Source organism: Manis javanica, chromosome 7 (assembly GCF_040802235.1).
Source record: "Manis javanica isolate MJ-LG chromosome 7, MJ_LKY, whole genome shotgun sequence".
In the NCBI taxonomy this organism is placed as follows: domain Eukaryota; kingdom Metazoa; phylum Chordata; class Mammalia; order Pholidota; family Manidae; genus Manis; species Manis javanica.
The window spans coordinates 7,673,155-7,687,571 of record NC_133162.1 but is presented as its reverse complement, the minus strand read 5'-3'; the positions used below and the strand labels follow the sequence as shown (position 1 = coordinate 7,687,571).

Below are 14,417 nucleotides of genomic sequence, written 5' to 3'. Positions count from 1 at the left end.
ACAAGAATTATTGGTTCAAAAATAGTATTTCTCAAACCTCAATCAGTTGTTCATTATCTTCATGAATTTTTTCATATGCAGGACCACCTGTACTATTAATTACTTCATAATTTTATTTTAATCAGGTGATTTTAAAGGAAACATATTTATGCATGAGGAAACCTTATTACTAGAAAATAACATAGAAAAATACCTTCATGATCTTGGAGTAGGCAAAAAATTTTTTAACACAACAAAAAGCCTTGAAGGAAAATATTGATAATTGGTCTACATTAAATTTAAGAATACCTGTTATTCAAACGACACCATTATTAGAGTGAAAAGGTAAAAACCAAGGAGAGTGAGAAGATATTTGCTATGAATGTATCTGACAGAGATCTCATATCCATAATATTTTTAATAAAAGCAAATAAACAAAAAACCTCCTGATAATAAGAAAAAGAATGAGCAAAAGATGTGAACAGACATTCACAAAAGAGGGTCAAGTCATGACCCTCTATATGACCCTCTATATGCTATACTGAGTAAGCATTAGTCATTAGTCTTCAGGAAAATGCAAATTACAGCCACAATGAGATACCAGTACATATACCAATATGAATACAATTAAAAAGACACAATATCAAATGTGGGAGAAGATGTGAAACAACACTGCTGGTAGAAGTGTTAGCTGGTACAACCAATTTAGAAAATTCTCCAGGAGTATTTACTTAAGATATAAATACTCATGCCTATGACCCAGCAATTCTACTTAGGTCATATACCCAATAGAAACATGTTCATACACACACTGAAAGACTTATGCAAGAATGAATCCAGCAGCACCATCTATAATAGCCAAAAATGGAAAAATAACCCAAATGCCACTACTAAGAGAATGAATAAATAAACTGTGGTAGAGTCATGCAATAGAATGCTATAAATCAATGAAAAGAAGTGAGTCAGAACTATACACAGCATCATGGATAAATCTCATAATGTTGAATGAAAGATATCAGACACTAAAGAGTATACAAGGTATAGTCCATGAATATTAAGTTCAAAAATAGGCAAAAGTAATCTCTGACAGTGGTTGTTACCTTTGAGGAGGGGCAGAGGTGGTGACCGGCTGGAGGCAGGAGGGAGGCCTCAGAGGTTCTGGTCTGGTCATGTTCTGTCTCTGATCTGACAGTTATTACAGGGTATTCACATTAGGTTTGAGTGGTGTATATGACAGTCCAGGGTGTTATATTCTTATGATTTCTAGACTTTTCTATATACATGTTATACCTCAATAATAATAATAATAATAAAACTTAGCTTTTCCTGACTACTACATCATGCTAACACTAACCTAAGTCTATTTCTCCAATTCAGAACAACTAAAGAAAAGCTATGCTGAGTGAAAAAAGCCAATTTCAAAAGTTGTATACTATATGATTCAATTTATATAACATTCTTGAAATAAAAGAATGACACGGATTAGAGTTCCCCAGGAATTGGGGCCTGTGGGAACAGGTACATGGCTATAAAGAGGTGGAACCAGGAAGAAGCCTTCTGGTGATGGAATGGATCCGTATCTATCTGTGGGGTTATTTCCATGAAACTACACGTGGAATACAATTCCACAGGACTACACACACACACACACACACACACACACACACACCCGTGCACACACATGGATAACCGGTAGAATCTGAATGTGCTCTGTGGATTTTGCCTGATTTTGTTATTGTACCACAGCTATGCAAACGGTTATGCAAAATGTCAGCACTGGAGGAGGCAGATGAAGGGTGCAGAGGACCCACTTGTTTGCAACTTTCTGTGGATCTATAATTACTTCAAAATTAAAAGGTTTTTTATTTTAAAGGATCTTAAAAGGAAACACTTTCTCACAATGTGTTCAGGGTTATGTAATGTACCTCATGAAATCATAAGTTGTACAGCGACATCACAGAATTTGGGGAATTGCAGTTTAAATTTTTGTCACTTCTCCCAAACTCATCCTAAAAACCTATGAAGATGCAGAAAAGGAAAGATTCCCAACAATGCTCCTACTTAGTATAAAATGTGGAAGAAAATTCACCATGTGAGAGTTAGAAGGAGACAGTTGAGGGGAAAAAAAGATGACCAGAGGAAGGTCAAAGAAACACTCCTTCCCTCCTGTACGCCTCCATTTTGAAATCCAGGGCCTGCAGCAGCTAGAAAACAGAACATCCATCTCAAAAGCTCAGATGTGGCTTTCTGAGGTGGCCCAGGTACTCACCTCTCCTCTCAAGTGGGCTTCCTACAACCGTTTGGATCAGAAACTCGCAGAAAACAACAGAAACAGGGGAGGGCAGACTGTCACACAGCATGAGGGTGAGGGGCAAAGACAAGCACACCGATCACAGTGTATGAAGGTATTTTATATTCTTGCATGGAGCCCTTCAGGTGGGAGTGTCTAAAACCAGCAGCGAGGGAAGAAATTGGCACCTCACAGGAGCAGAACTGTGCGAAAGAGAAGGGGCCGCTAGAAACTGGAAACCGTACTGGGGGCTCTGCATGTTGACCCAGTCAGTGTCTGTAGATTGGAAAAACAGCTTAGACTACCCCCCAGGGGGGGAAAATCTGGTTGTATACTGCCTCCCTGAAAGATGAATAAAGGACAAACGCTAATAGGCAAGTCTGTGAGGAATACACATTCCACAAAAAGAACACGAAAAGAGACCACCACCCAAAGACTCAGAGAAATAATGTAGCTTTGAAAGGGGTTTCATGTAATAACCAGGAAATGTGTTTCCCAGAAATTGTCCATCCTAAGTGCAGAAAAAAATTTAAAATAAAGCCAAATATCAAAAAAACCTACAAATCCAAAGGCAGAATTAAAACCTACATGGAAAGGCCTATTATTTTTGAACATGGATCTTCATTAGTGCAGTAAAGAAAAACAAGTCAAAGGTATGAGAAATGGACAGGAAAAACCAAAATAGTCATTATTTAGCATATCCTATGATTTTGTACCCAAATCCAAGTAAATATGTAAGGAATTGCTATTCATAAGAGTTTGGCAAGGTTATTAGACATAAATTAGCACACAAAAAAATCAACTGTACTCCTACAAACCAGCAATAAAATCAGAAAACAAATTAAAAGCATCATAGAATAGCAACTATATAAGAATAAATCTATCAGAAGATGTGCAAAATCCATTTATTGGGACATATTTTAAAAGACCCAACAAGTAGAGGGATATACTATGTTCATGGATTAGGAGACTCAATGTTGTAAATAAGCTAATTCTCCCCAAATTGATTTAGGGGATGAATTCAACTCTAATCAAAATTCCAAGAGAGTTTTTGAAGAACCTGACTGGGTGGTGTAAATACACACATGTGCACAATGCGTCAAGAATAAAAAACTTCTAAAGAAGAACAAGATCTTGCTTTACCAGATATTAAGATTTCTTTTAAAGCTATAGTAGTTAAGAGAGTAAGGTATTTCATGTATGAGTAGAAAAATGAATTAATGACAAAGTACAGTGAGCCTAAAAACAAAGTCATACATCTATGGGTTCCTGATATCCAACAGAATGAGGCTGCACGGCAAATAGGTGGGGAAACAATCATTCCATTTGAGTACTTATACAGAAAAAAATAAAATTGAACTCTAATCTCATATGATAAACAGATAAATAAAATCCTTTCTAGGTGTTTAAAGATCGAAACGTGAAAAATTAAATAAAGGAAAAAGAAAGCTTTAGAAGTTAGTATAATAAAATGTCTTTATGACTTTAGGGTAAGAATGGGTTTTTTTAAATAAACAAATAGCAGCAATAAAAAAAGGATTTATATATTTGACTATATTATAAATAAGAACTGTTCATGAAAAGACTCTACAAGAATGAAAATAAAGACACAGAAGCAGAGAACATATTGACACAAAGGTCAAAATTCATAATCAGAATGGACAAATCTATAAGGAAAAAACTTTGACCCAGAATTTTACACAAAAGGATATTCAAATGGCAAATAAATATATGAAAAGGTGCTCAACCTCATTAATAATTGAGAAATGCAAATGAAATCACAGTGAATTATCATTTTACATCCACTAGACTGGCAAACTATTAAATAAAGTCTGATCACACAACAGTTACTCAAGATGTGGAGCCGGGGAACCCCACAGAGTGCAGATGCGAAGCCAGAAGCACGGCCACCTGGGGAAAAGAATCGAACCCAGCCATTCCACATCTAAATGTATTTCCTGGAGACACGCATGCCCACAGGCACCAGGATGTATATACAAGGATTTTCATGATAGCAATTTTAATGAAGAAATCTATTTTAGAACAACTTCCATTTCAAGTGAGTTAAATTTCTTTTTGGGGGTGGGGACGGTGTTTTAGGGTATGACATGGTGAATTGGATTTTCTGCTAAATCCATCCCAGAGTCCGCAACGTAGAATATAAAGAGGGTCTCATCACAGAAGCACTGAGAAGATGGAAAGAAGACAAGAAGAGTATCTATCACAAGAACATCCCCAAGAGCAATGAGAAGCTTATGTGCTGGCCTCTGTTGGCCTCAAAGGAGCTGCAGCACTGGAATCCCTCCTCCAAGATGGACCCATGTGACCTCAACCAGACCCACACTTGGGGTCAACTGGGCGACCGAAATGAATGGAGCCTTTTAGAGCTACCCATGGGTGCTACTGAGTACCTCAGAGCTCTGCCCCCTGACCCCTTGTCTGGGACGCACTGCTATGCTGGCAAGACCATGATGGCTACCGTTTCAGACCAAGGCTTCTGAAACCTGTGATCCTGGCCAGTGACACTCCCCACAAGGCATTAAGAACAGTCAGTTTATATTGTACTGGGGGCAGCAGGGAGCCCAGGACCCCTAATTAAACCCAGTTAAGACCCTGACACAAAACCATTGTTAGAACAAAGTAAATCTCTCCAAATTGTAAGGGGCTGCTAGAAAAGTTTTTCAAGGTACGTGTTTCATCTTGGAGAATGAAGAGTGACTCTGTAGGCATGCTGAGATGGAGTCAGAAGCGGAATAAGGAAAAAAGAGGCCTTGCTTTTCCAGACCATGTTTCTCAGCCTTCCTAGCCAAGGTTTGTCCAAGAGGGGTGTGACTGTTCTGATTCTGGCCCCTGCCTCCCCTTCTCACTTCAAGGGAGCCTGAGATACAGATGTGGCCATTTATCACAGCACCTGTCAGGGAAGCCAGGACTATGTCAGCCACTCCTCCTTCAGGCCCAGGAGCTGGGATTCACTCCCCTGCCCTCGATAGGTGTGCCAGACATCTGGGGGAAGACCAGAGCTGAGCCCCAGAGAGCCATCTGGCAACAATGGAGAAACATTCACACAAGGGCTTCGATGAAAAACCAAACGGTCTGTGGTGATACAATGACATGCCCTCAAGTTTGAGACACATACACACACCGAGTAGGTCAATCCCCAACATGATACCTGAAGGTGGCCTCCAATCTCACCAGGCCCAGCATGAAGGAGAAGCACTGAGGGACTCCCACTCACTAGCAGGCATTGCTTTGAGAAAACCATCCAATTTCCACGATGGCAGGAAAACATGCTTCTTTCCTACAGATCGAGGACCATGTTCTTTGGGGTGGCAGCGCTCTGTCCTGGCACACACAGGAACACCTGTTCCACACCCCAGAACACAAGTTCCAGCCCGGTGCAGGTGCTCAGTAGATGAGTTTGCCATTCTTGTCAAGTGCTACCAGCACTGGGTGCACCTGGAGAGGAAGAGGACGGGGCCTGTCCTTCAGCATCCATGGCCACCAGAGCAGAAGAACCAAGCTTAGGTATCACTGTGACGGGAGAGGAGGGAACCCGGAGGAAGACCAGAGGAAGAGCTACAGGAAAGCAGAAGAGTGGTGCTCAGGGCAGGATGCCTAGAGGGAGTCTTGCAGAACCCTGAAGTTCTAAGGCAGGGCTGGCAAGCTACAGCCCAGTGAGAGACAAATGCAGCTGACCCTCTGTGTTTATATGGCCCATGAGAGAAGGATGGTTTTCATATTTTTTAATAGGTACATTTTAAATGGTTTTTTAAGTGCCTACGTAATATCCCTGATTTGCTTCTTGGCCAATAAAGCATATGATATTTACAACCTGACACTTTAAACATGTCTGCCAACTCCTGTAACTAAGGCACAAAAAAATCCCAAGATAGCAAATAAAAATCACAAATGCTGCCTGTTGAGAGCGTCCTGTGTACTGTGTGTGCTGTCCTCTGCAGACATTATTTAATCTTCACGATAACCCTATAAAGGGATACTACCCCCATCTTACAGAGGAAGATACGGAGTCATAGAGACATTAGTAACTTGCACAGTGGTGTACAGTCATTGAGGGAAGAGCCGGACCCAAACTGTCCTCTTGATCACCAACTTAGATGCTTGCCCAGCTCTCTACAGAGGAAACCATGAACCATGTTTTCAGCATGGGACATGCATGAGAATCAAGCCCCATCTGGCTAGAAAAAAAGGGAGGCAGAGGCCAGAAATCAGTCATATCATAGTGGGTTCTAAATGCAAAGTAGGGAATTATACTACAACCAATGCTTAGTAAATGGTATGGGCAAATGGTAACACTGTTTATAGTAGCAAAATATTGGAACCTAAACATCCATCATTAAATGATTTAATAAACTAGAACATGCCTGTAATAGAATGCCATGCAACCTTTTAAAAAATGAAGCTATTCTTTATCTTCCTCGTATTAGTCAGCTATTACTAAGACTGTGTAACAAATGGCCACACATTCATAGCAGCACACAAAAAACATTCATTTCCTAGGTGACTACAGATCAGGTGGGCTCAGCTGGCGGCTTCAGGCTGCAGGTCGGGCCCACGTCTGCTCCACTCGTCTCTCAGCCTCCTTGGATCAGGCACACGCACTCTTCTCATGAAGATGGCAGAAGCACAAGAAGGAAATGAAAACAAGCAAAGCTTCTTAAGTCCTCGACTCAGAACTGGTGCCTTGTCGCTCCACCTTATTCTACTGACTCATTTCATGGTTTCAACAAGGCACATGGACTAGCCCAAAGTCAAGGGGCTCTCATCTTTTGTGATGGGAACTGCAAAGTCACGTGGCAAAGGTGCAGACGTAAGGGGAGGTGAAGAACCAGCCAGTTGCATATACTATTATAGAACAATGCCCAAGATGCATGCTGGATTCCTGCCACAGCTGCTCCTCAGCCACAGGGGCGCCGTAGGCAGATTCTCTCCCTCAAAAAGCGGGTTCCACATCTGACACAAGCCCTTTGATGGCATCCATTCACATAACTGCATGTGGGTAATATCTATACTACCCACCACCTTGAACACCAAGCAGGTAACACATGCTCCACCTTAGACATGATACAGGTAACATCTGTCCCACCTGCCATCTTACACACGATGTAGGTGACATCTTCATTCTGTCGTCTCTCCAGCAAGGCCCCCTAGGTCCCTGAGGAGATGCTGAGAGGAGAGAAACGGAGGGTCCTGAGAGTGCCCAGATGCACATCTGCAGCCCCATTTTGCCCAGCACCACCCACAGGTGCCCCCACCCGACCCCAGGCCTGTGTTCCTAACTGCTCTGCCATCTGTCCCCATTCACACCACCTCCACGGCCATCACGTCCCTCTTGCTTCTACATTTGCACATCAGGAACCTCTATGGCTTCTCTTCCTCTCAGGCTTGTCCTCAGTTCCTCGGTGTTAATAGAAAAATAATGTAAGAAAGTTTCATAACCAAGATAACTTCAAGGGCACTCAGTGAATCAGAGCTGTACTGGCTGCCTTTGAGACCCAGAAACCAAAGCTGTTCAGACAGAGCTCTGAGGCCAAGGTGCACAATCCTGAGATGGCCAGCTTTGGGTGCGGTGTATACCGTGGCAGAAGGAGCAAAGTTCAGGCGTGTGTGTGTGTATGTGTGTGTGTGTGTTCGTATATGCGTGTAGAGTAATGGGCCCTTGAGAAATCTTTCTGAAAATGCCTCTCAAGATTTTAATAAATTCCAATTCTGATTACAAAGTATTAAGATTGCTCAAACCAATGCTGTGCTTCAGCTACTAAAAAACCTGGACAAAATACTGTATTAAAAGCACTCAAAAGATAGTCAAGAACTCCCCGGCCCAGATCTGATGGCAGGAAGAACCAAGGGAGGAGAGGCCGGCACGGCGCCACTCTGGCCCTGTGACATTCGTGACCCTGAAGGAACAGCTGGTGTTTTATCAGCCTGCTGGGACAAGGGGGCAAAAGGCCCACCCAGGATAGGATCCTTATTTCCATCCATTTAATTAAAACTCTAAAGGACCACACTGCCGGGGGTAAACCAGCATCGCGTGTGTTTTCAACCCACCTTCCTGATAGGCGGGGTCCTCCCAGTGGCAGGGGGCAGTATACACGCCCGCCCACTTTAAAATGGAATATAATTCTCATTTGTTAAGTGATTGCAAAAGTTCACTGTCATTTAATTTCTGTTTTTATTCTAGGATGCACTGTTAGTCATATCTGTGATTTCTTTGATGGCAAATTCTTGCTTAGAAACACAGCCCCAGATCATTATATTGTGCCTAAGGGAACATGCAACTCCCTTTGTGACAATCAACCCTGTTACATGGTTTGTGGGCTCACATGGCAGCTGACAATGCATCCTGCCTCTGTAAATGCAAACTTATGAAATGCTCTCTTTATTTTAAGCAGCTGTACTGCCAAGCAGAAAGTCTAGAATTAAAAAATCTTGGGTCTGAATCCCCAGTTTGCCACTTACAAGCTGCATAACCATAGGCAAAGGACTCATATTACCAAGTCTCATTTTCCTCATCTGAAAAACATGGACAATGCAGATACTAACAATATCCACAATACTCAGGGGCATCAGGAGATGTCAAATATGAGCCCCTGTGCTGGTAACCACTGGGGGCTTAACTTAATAAATGGTTACCATTATTAATATTAGCAGAAGTGTGGTTGCGGATACCATAGTTTAGAGAAAGACAGGATCCAATAATAGTAATGGCAATGGTAAATAATGGTAACAGCCATCACTAGTGGGCCAGAGTTTGCCCATGAGTCTAGGACTAATGGTTTTGACCATCCTAAGGTTAAGTAACTGAAGGACCAATACATTTCCATGACTGAGACACCAAGACTAGCACCACATGTCACCTACCCCATCAGCTCTGTAAGGAGAGGACTTGCTCTCTGACCCCAGGGGCCCCTGGGGCCAGTTAGGAGATAAGAAATGCACACTGAAGGTTATGGGCAGCTATGAGGCCCCACAAGACAGAAAATGATACTTTTTTCAGGGAGGAAGGGGGAAGGGCTGGGAAGGCAACTAAGAGCTCCGGGAAATTGAGAAATGACTTTAGTCAGCTGATGGGGAAAAGCTGGCTGTGAGTTACTGTGCACTGCAGAAGGAGGGCGGCCGTGAAGGCTTTTACCCCAAACGGAGGTTGGAGAGGCTGCAGGCCTAGAAATCTGTAGCTGGCTGCTGTGCCAGGGGCCTACGCCCTCCCTGGACCGCTGACAGATGCGGGCAGGAGGTGCCCTGTGGGCCTCACTCACCCTCTCTGATGCCGTCATGGGCCACGGGAACGCTGTGATCATCGTTGGCAGCCTTCTCAGAGCTCTTGGTTCTCACCCCTTTTCTGTTGCTGTTTTTACCTAGAAAGAACAAGAGAAATGCCTTTACATCCACATATAAGAGTTGTCCCAGGATGATGAGGACACAACGGTCCTCTGCAAAGCAGCCTCTCTAGCCCCCTGCCCAACCCCAGTGATGGCACCTTGGCATCTGAGGTGCTGGCGCCTAAAGGAAAGGAAGCACATCATTGTGAACACGCAGGGAAATGAAGTCAACGTACACCTGCAGGTTGACACTATTCTAAGACTGCAAAACACCCTGTGGTCATACCTTTGACCCTCACTGGGACCCAGAGTCACAGGTTGCCTAATTGATAGAACATAACTGGAACTCCAGATTTCTGAGCCCAAAGCTGCCACTGTCCACCATGCTAGGCTTCTTCTACCCACTCTCTCCTAGGGCCTGGCTGACTGCCTGGGGGGTTCCCACCAATTGGAGAGACTCCTTATCAGAGCCTACGAAGCCTGCCTGCTCAAGGCCTGCTGGCCCCTCCAGCTTCCTCTCACACCATGCTCCTGCTCTCTCTGTTCCAGAAACATTGGCCTCTTTTCAGCCTTCAGTTCATGTTTCCTCCCCACCAGAACTTGGCATGTGCTTTTCCTCCTCCTGGAGAGCCCTTCCATTCATCTCCATCTAATTAATTCCTGCTGATCTTGTAAATCTCAGCTCTGGTATCCCGTCCTTGAACTGGCATTCCCAAACTCCTCACCTAAATCAATGCCTCCTTTGATGGGCTCTGACAGCACCTCTCTCAAGTTGAGTTGTCTCCAAGCAGAGCCTGATGCAGGGGTTCAGACGCATGTGGTATACTGAGGGAGAGCTCTAAGGGGAAAGGGGAGGAGGAAGGCTGTATTCTCAGCCCAAGTCTGAATCAGCCTGATCCCATGGGGACCTCTGGAGCAGGAATTACACACACTATTGTCCCCAACTGGAGACATGGGGCTGTCTTTTCTACTGCTGCTTAGCCTCTGGCTACAGACTGACAAAGTGGGAAGTGGAGGATATAGGTTTCCACAGGCAATGCTCTGGAGAAGAAATCAGCTGTGAGCCATCACAGCCAAGACCCCAGCAGCTGGGGGAATGGGTGTACCTGCCAGGAAAGAGGGCCTGGGCAGGGCACCAGGTATGTGCACCCACCACAGGTCCATACACCCAGGCTGTGTAGAATCAGCACATTAACACAGGTTGGTCTGTTGATGAGGAAGGGACCACATCTGGTTTTACTTACTGCTTTGTCTGCAGAGTCTGGTATGTAATAGGTGGATGACTGAATGAGTGAGAGAGTGAACTACTTACTGAGTGGGTGAAGGACCAAACAAACACAAGACGAGAGGCAGGTCTGTGGACAAAGATACTTGGCTTGGACTTCTAAAAGCAAGTTGAAATACCAAAACATCTAGTGGATCGTGCCAATTAATGAATCATTTCAGACTGTTCTACAGTCACACACACAAAATAAAAAGGTTCTTAACAAAGAAAATTTAAATTTTCAAAAAATTTAAAGGGCACATTGGGTCCAGCCATGGGTAATCCTTTGGACTTGGTCATATTCTTGGATAATACCTCATGAGAGTGTCTGTCATTTTTCATGCAAGCTGAAAAATCACAAAATTAAGGGTCCCCTCAGGTCAAAAAAAATCAATAAACCAAAATGCTCAGAAGGCTGATTCCGAGGACCTGGGTGCAGGTGACATCAGCATGACGTTACCTTGGCATTTGCCCCATTTCTATGGGTCGGAATGTCTTGGCTGATGACCTCCAAAAATGGCCTCTTCCAAGGAGTCTCACTGATGGTCTGTAAGGACCTTGATTGTTTGGAAAAACCAGTGCCATAACTTTGAGTCTGATTTGGCAGAAAGATAAGATGTTAAAGAGAAGAAAAGTTTCATGAAATATGTGAGGAAAAAGTCAAAGTTCTAGAAAAGAATGTTCTATCCCAACACTCCCCGGCAGTCAGCCATCTGCTGTAAGCCTTCTCTCTGCCGGGACACCTCTCTGGGGCCTCTGTGGACAACACAGAAGTGAGAGTCACACAGCCTGGCCACTGACACCCTTAGCCTCACCTGCCATGTGCCAGATCCATGCTCTTCATGAAGACGTCCCAACACAGCTCTGGGAATCGAGTAAAAGGCCCTGTGGGCAGACATGCTACCACCCTTGAGGGTTTGATTCCTCACAGGGATGGACCCACAGGTGGGGAGCAGATGCCCTGAGGGGAGGGACAGAGAAGCAGAGGCCCTGCCCCCTTCTCTGGGAAGACGCAGTTCCAGACGGGCCTAGGGATCAGGTTGCAGCCCAAGGCAGCCAGATCTGCTGCTGCACTGCCCACAGTGTGTCCTCAGGCGGCCCACCTCACCTCTCTGTGACAAGCAGACTGGGAGACGCAGTACCTGTTTCAATGGATGTGATGGCGGAGAAACAGTCTGCCTGCAATGGCTGACCTGCAGGGACCACCAAATGAAAGACACCTCCCGTCTTTCCCTCATTAATGACATTATCACCAAGCACCGTTTCAGCTGCTGGCAGAGTAACAGCTAACATGTGGTGCATGATTCACAATCTGAAAGGCATTTTCACACAGATTCTAGCATTCGATCTTGGCAAGCAGCACCTGAGGGCAGGATGCTTCCTCTGAACAGGATTTACAGACAGGGACACTGAGGCTGAGAGGGGAGGAGACCCAGTCAAGGTTGCCGGTTGCCGGCAGAGCCAGGAGGGAGCAGAGCCACCTCCCCAACCCCGCCCCGTGTAGGCTTCCCAGTCCTCTCCTCCCTTAAAGCAAGAAGGCAACATATGGTCCGTCCTGATGAGAGAAGCAAGCAATGTGGAAATAGTGTACAGAGAAAGAGTCAGAATCTAGTCAACAACTCCATCTGGGCTGCATGACAAGACTGAATTCCTTAAAAGTAGCAAACTGAGGTGCCAAAGTGGGCCACACGTGCTATTCTGGTCTGTGGTGATGAACATACTGCTTGTGGTTGATAGGAAACATCTCTCCCTTCTCTGCACAAGGAGCTCCCAGCAGCCACCCTACAGAAATCAAACATATTTTCTTTGCTGCATATTTGCTTTCGCCCCAGGAAATTCCAGGTCGGCAGCATCTGCGCCCCTCTTATGCGGGACTCAGCCTGGGGCCCTAAGCTCCTCTCCTGCCTCTCACTCAGGATCCAGCTTGGGAAGAATAGCCTGCCCCAAACGCACAGCAGGTTCTCAGGAGCCCCCCAGAAATGCAGACGACTGTCACAGCTTCCCCAAACACCAGGACACGCGCGCAGCTGCAGAGAAGCCTCACATGAGAGCTGGGAGGACTTGGCAGGTGAACGTGAAAAGCCTGAAGGAAAGTGGTTAGATACACGGCTAAATGCAGGAAGAGAGCCAAGGTGTGGGGACGGAGCCACCTGTGCTCATCCAATCCTGGGACAGTCAAGCTCCTGGAAGAAACAGGAACCGGGCCACCAGGTGAGTCCCCAAAGGCCAACTGAGGGGCTGAATGAGGCATTTGTGTCCCGTTAATCAGTGACCTCACTGGTCTGGGTTGGAGATGGAGGCACCAGTGCAATTTTCTCAGTCCTTTTTACCCAGGCTGGGCCAAACTCAGCCACCCAACCAACCAGTCAAAAGCCCTCCCCTCCCCGTCAGCTGGGTCTCTCCTGGGAAATTCGTTGGTCATCCTCTGCTCCTCCAGGCCAGCGTCTGGTGCAGATCTGGTCTCCCTCAGGGCCCCTGGGGCATGACAGACAGACAGCCCCAGCCTCTACGCAGCAGCAGCAGCCACCTTCCTGACTTGCAACCAAATAAGAAGCCCTTTGCCTTTAAAGAGCCACCACCAGAGCGGCCGGTGTGCAGAAGTGTGTCTGGGAGGTGGTTTCAGGAAGTTCAAGAGAGGAAGTGAAAGGGGAGAGACATGGGGAGGAAATGCAGATAACTCAGACCCACTGGGCCCACTAGGACTCCACCTGCCTGGGGCCAGATAACTCAGACCCACTGGGCCCACTAGGACTCCACCTGCCTGGGGCCCCTGGGGAGCCAGCTAGAGGCTGGCTCTGTTCTGCCCCTCTGAAGGCTGGGGGGCTGCACATTGGCCCATGGAGGATCCCACCTCAGAAAGCACAGCTTAGTACTCACCCCATCCCACTGAGGAATCTGAGACCTGGAGAAGTCACACGAGCCCATGGACGGCAGAGCTCTGTCTGAATCCCGAACACACTTTACCAAATACTTATACTCACTTTGTGCGATTCAATATTCCATAAATATCTATGACATTAGTCATAAATTAACATTTTGAAGGTGTTTTATGCCACTCTGACCATCCTATGATGCCCAGATGAGCAGCAACTGGATGCCAGCCAGATACGGACACTAGCCTTTCCCCCAGAACTCAGCAAAGACACCCTAACTTTGTGGGCTTCATGATCCCAGAGCAAACCATGGTGATGGGGACCTCAAAAGGCCACAGAGGGCAGAGCCATGGCTGGAGACACCAAGCCTGAGATTAAAGGCGCTGTGACCCTCCTGAGGAAATCCAGAGGAGACCCCCACCCCAGAACACCAGCCTCCAAGGCCCAGAATGCCCTTGTCACAGCCCTGAAGGCACCATCCACCATGACACCTGACAGCCATGGACGCCTGAGGCACACGGGAAACACAATGGCTATTTTTAAGAACCACAGCATCCAGTCCAGCTTCCCCAAACATGGAAGTGTCTCCCCTGCATTATCCAGGCACAAACCCCAGTTTCTGGAACCATGGGCACAGGCAGTGGGGAGGTTCTGCCAGCATGAATAGTTGAAGG

General features: G+C 45.7%; 1 protein-coding gene across 3 annotated transcripts in view; it reads right to left on the bottom strand.

Moving 5' to 3' along the window:
• Positions 1-14,417, bottom strand: part of CPXM2 (carboxypeptidase X, M14 family member 2) — a 114,398-nt gene that overhangs the window by 95,166 nt on the left and 4,815 nt on the right. Inside the window, exons 1-3 of one of the 3 annotated variants that reach the window (XM_073240168.1) lie at positions 10,332-10,508; positions 9,544-9,642; positions 7,374-7,453 (exon numbers count right to left, since the gene is read on the bottom strand). In XM_073240168.1, the coding sequence (XP_073096269.1) occupies positions 7,374-7,380 (7 nt within the window). In that variant the 5' untranslated portion in view covers positions 7,381-7,453; positions 9,544-9,642; positions 10,332-10,508. Of the gene's footprint in view, positions 1-7,373; positions 7,454-9,543; positions 9,643-10,331; positions 10,509-14,417 lie in introns of those variants that run through there. The other 2 variants (XM_073240169.1, XM_017676177.3) reach the window with 2 other exon arrangements.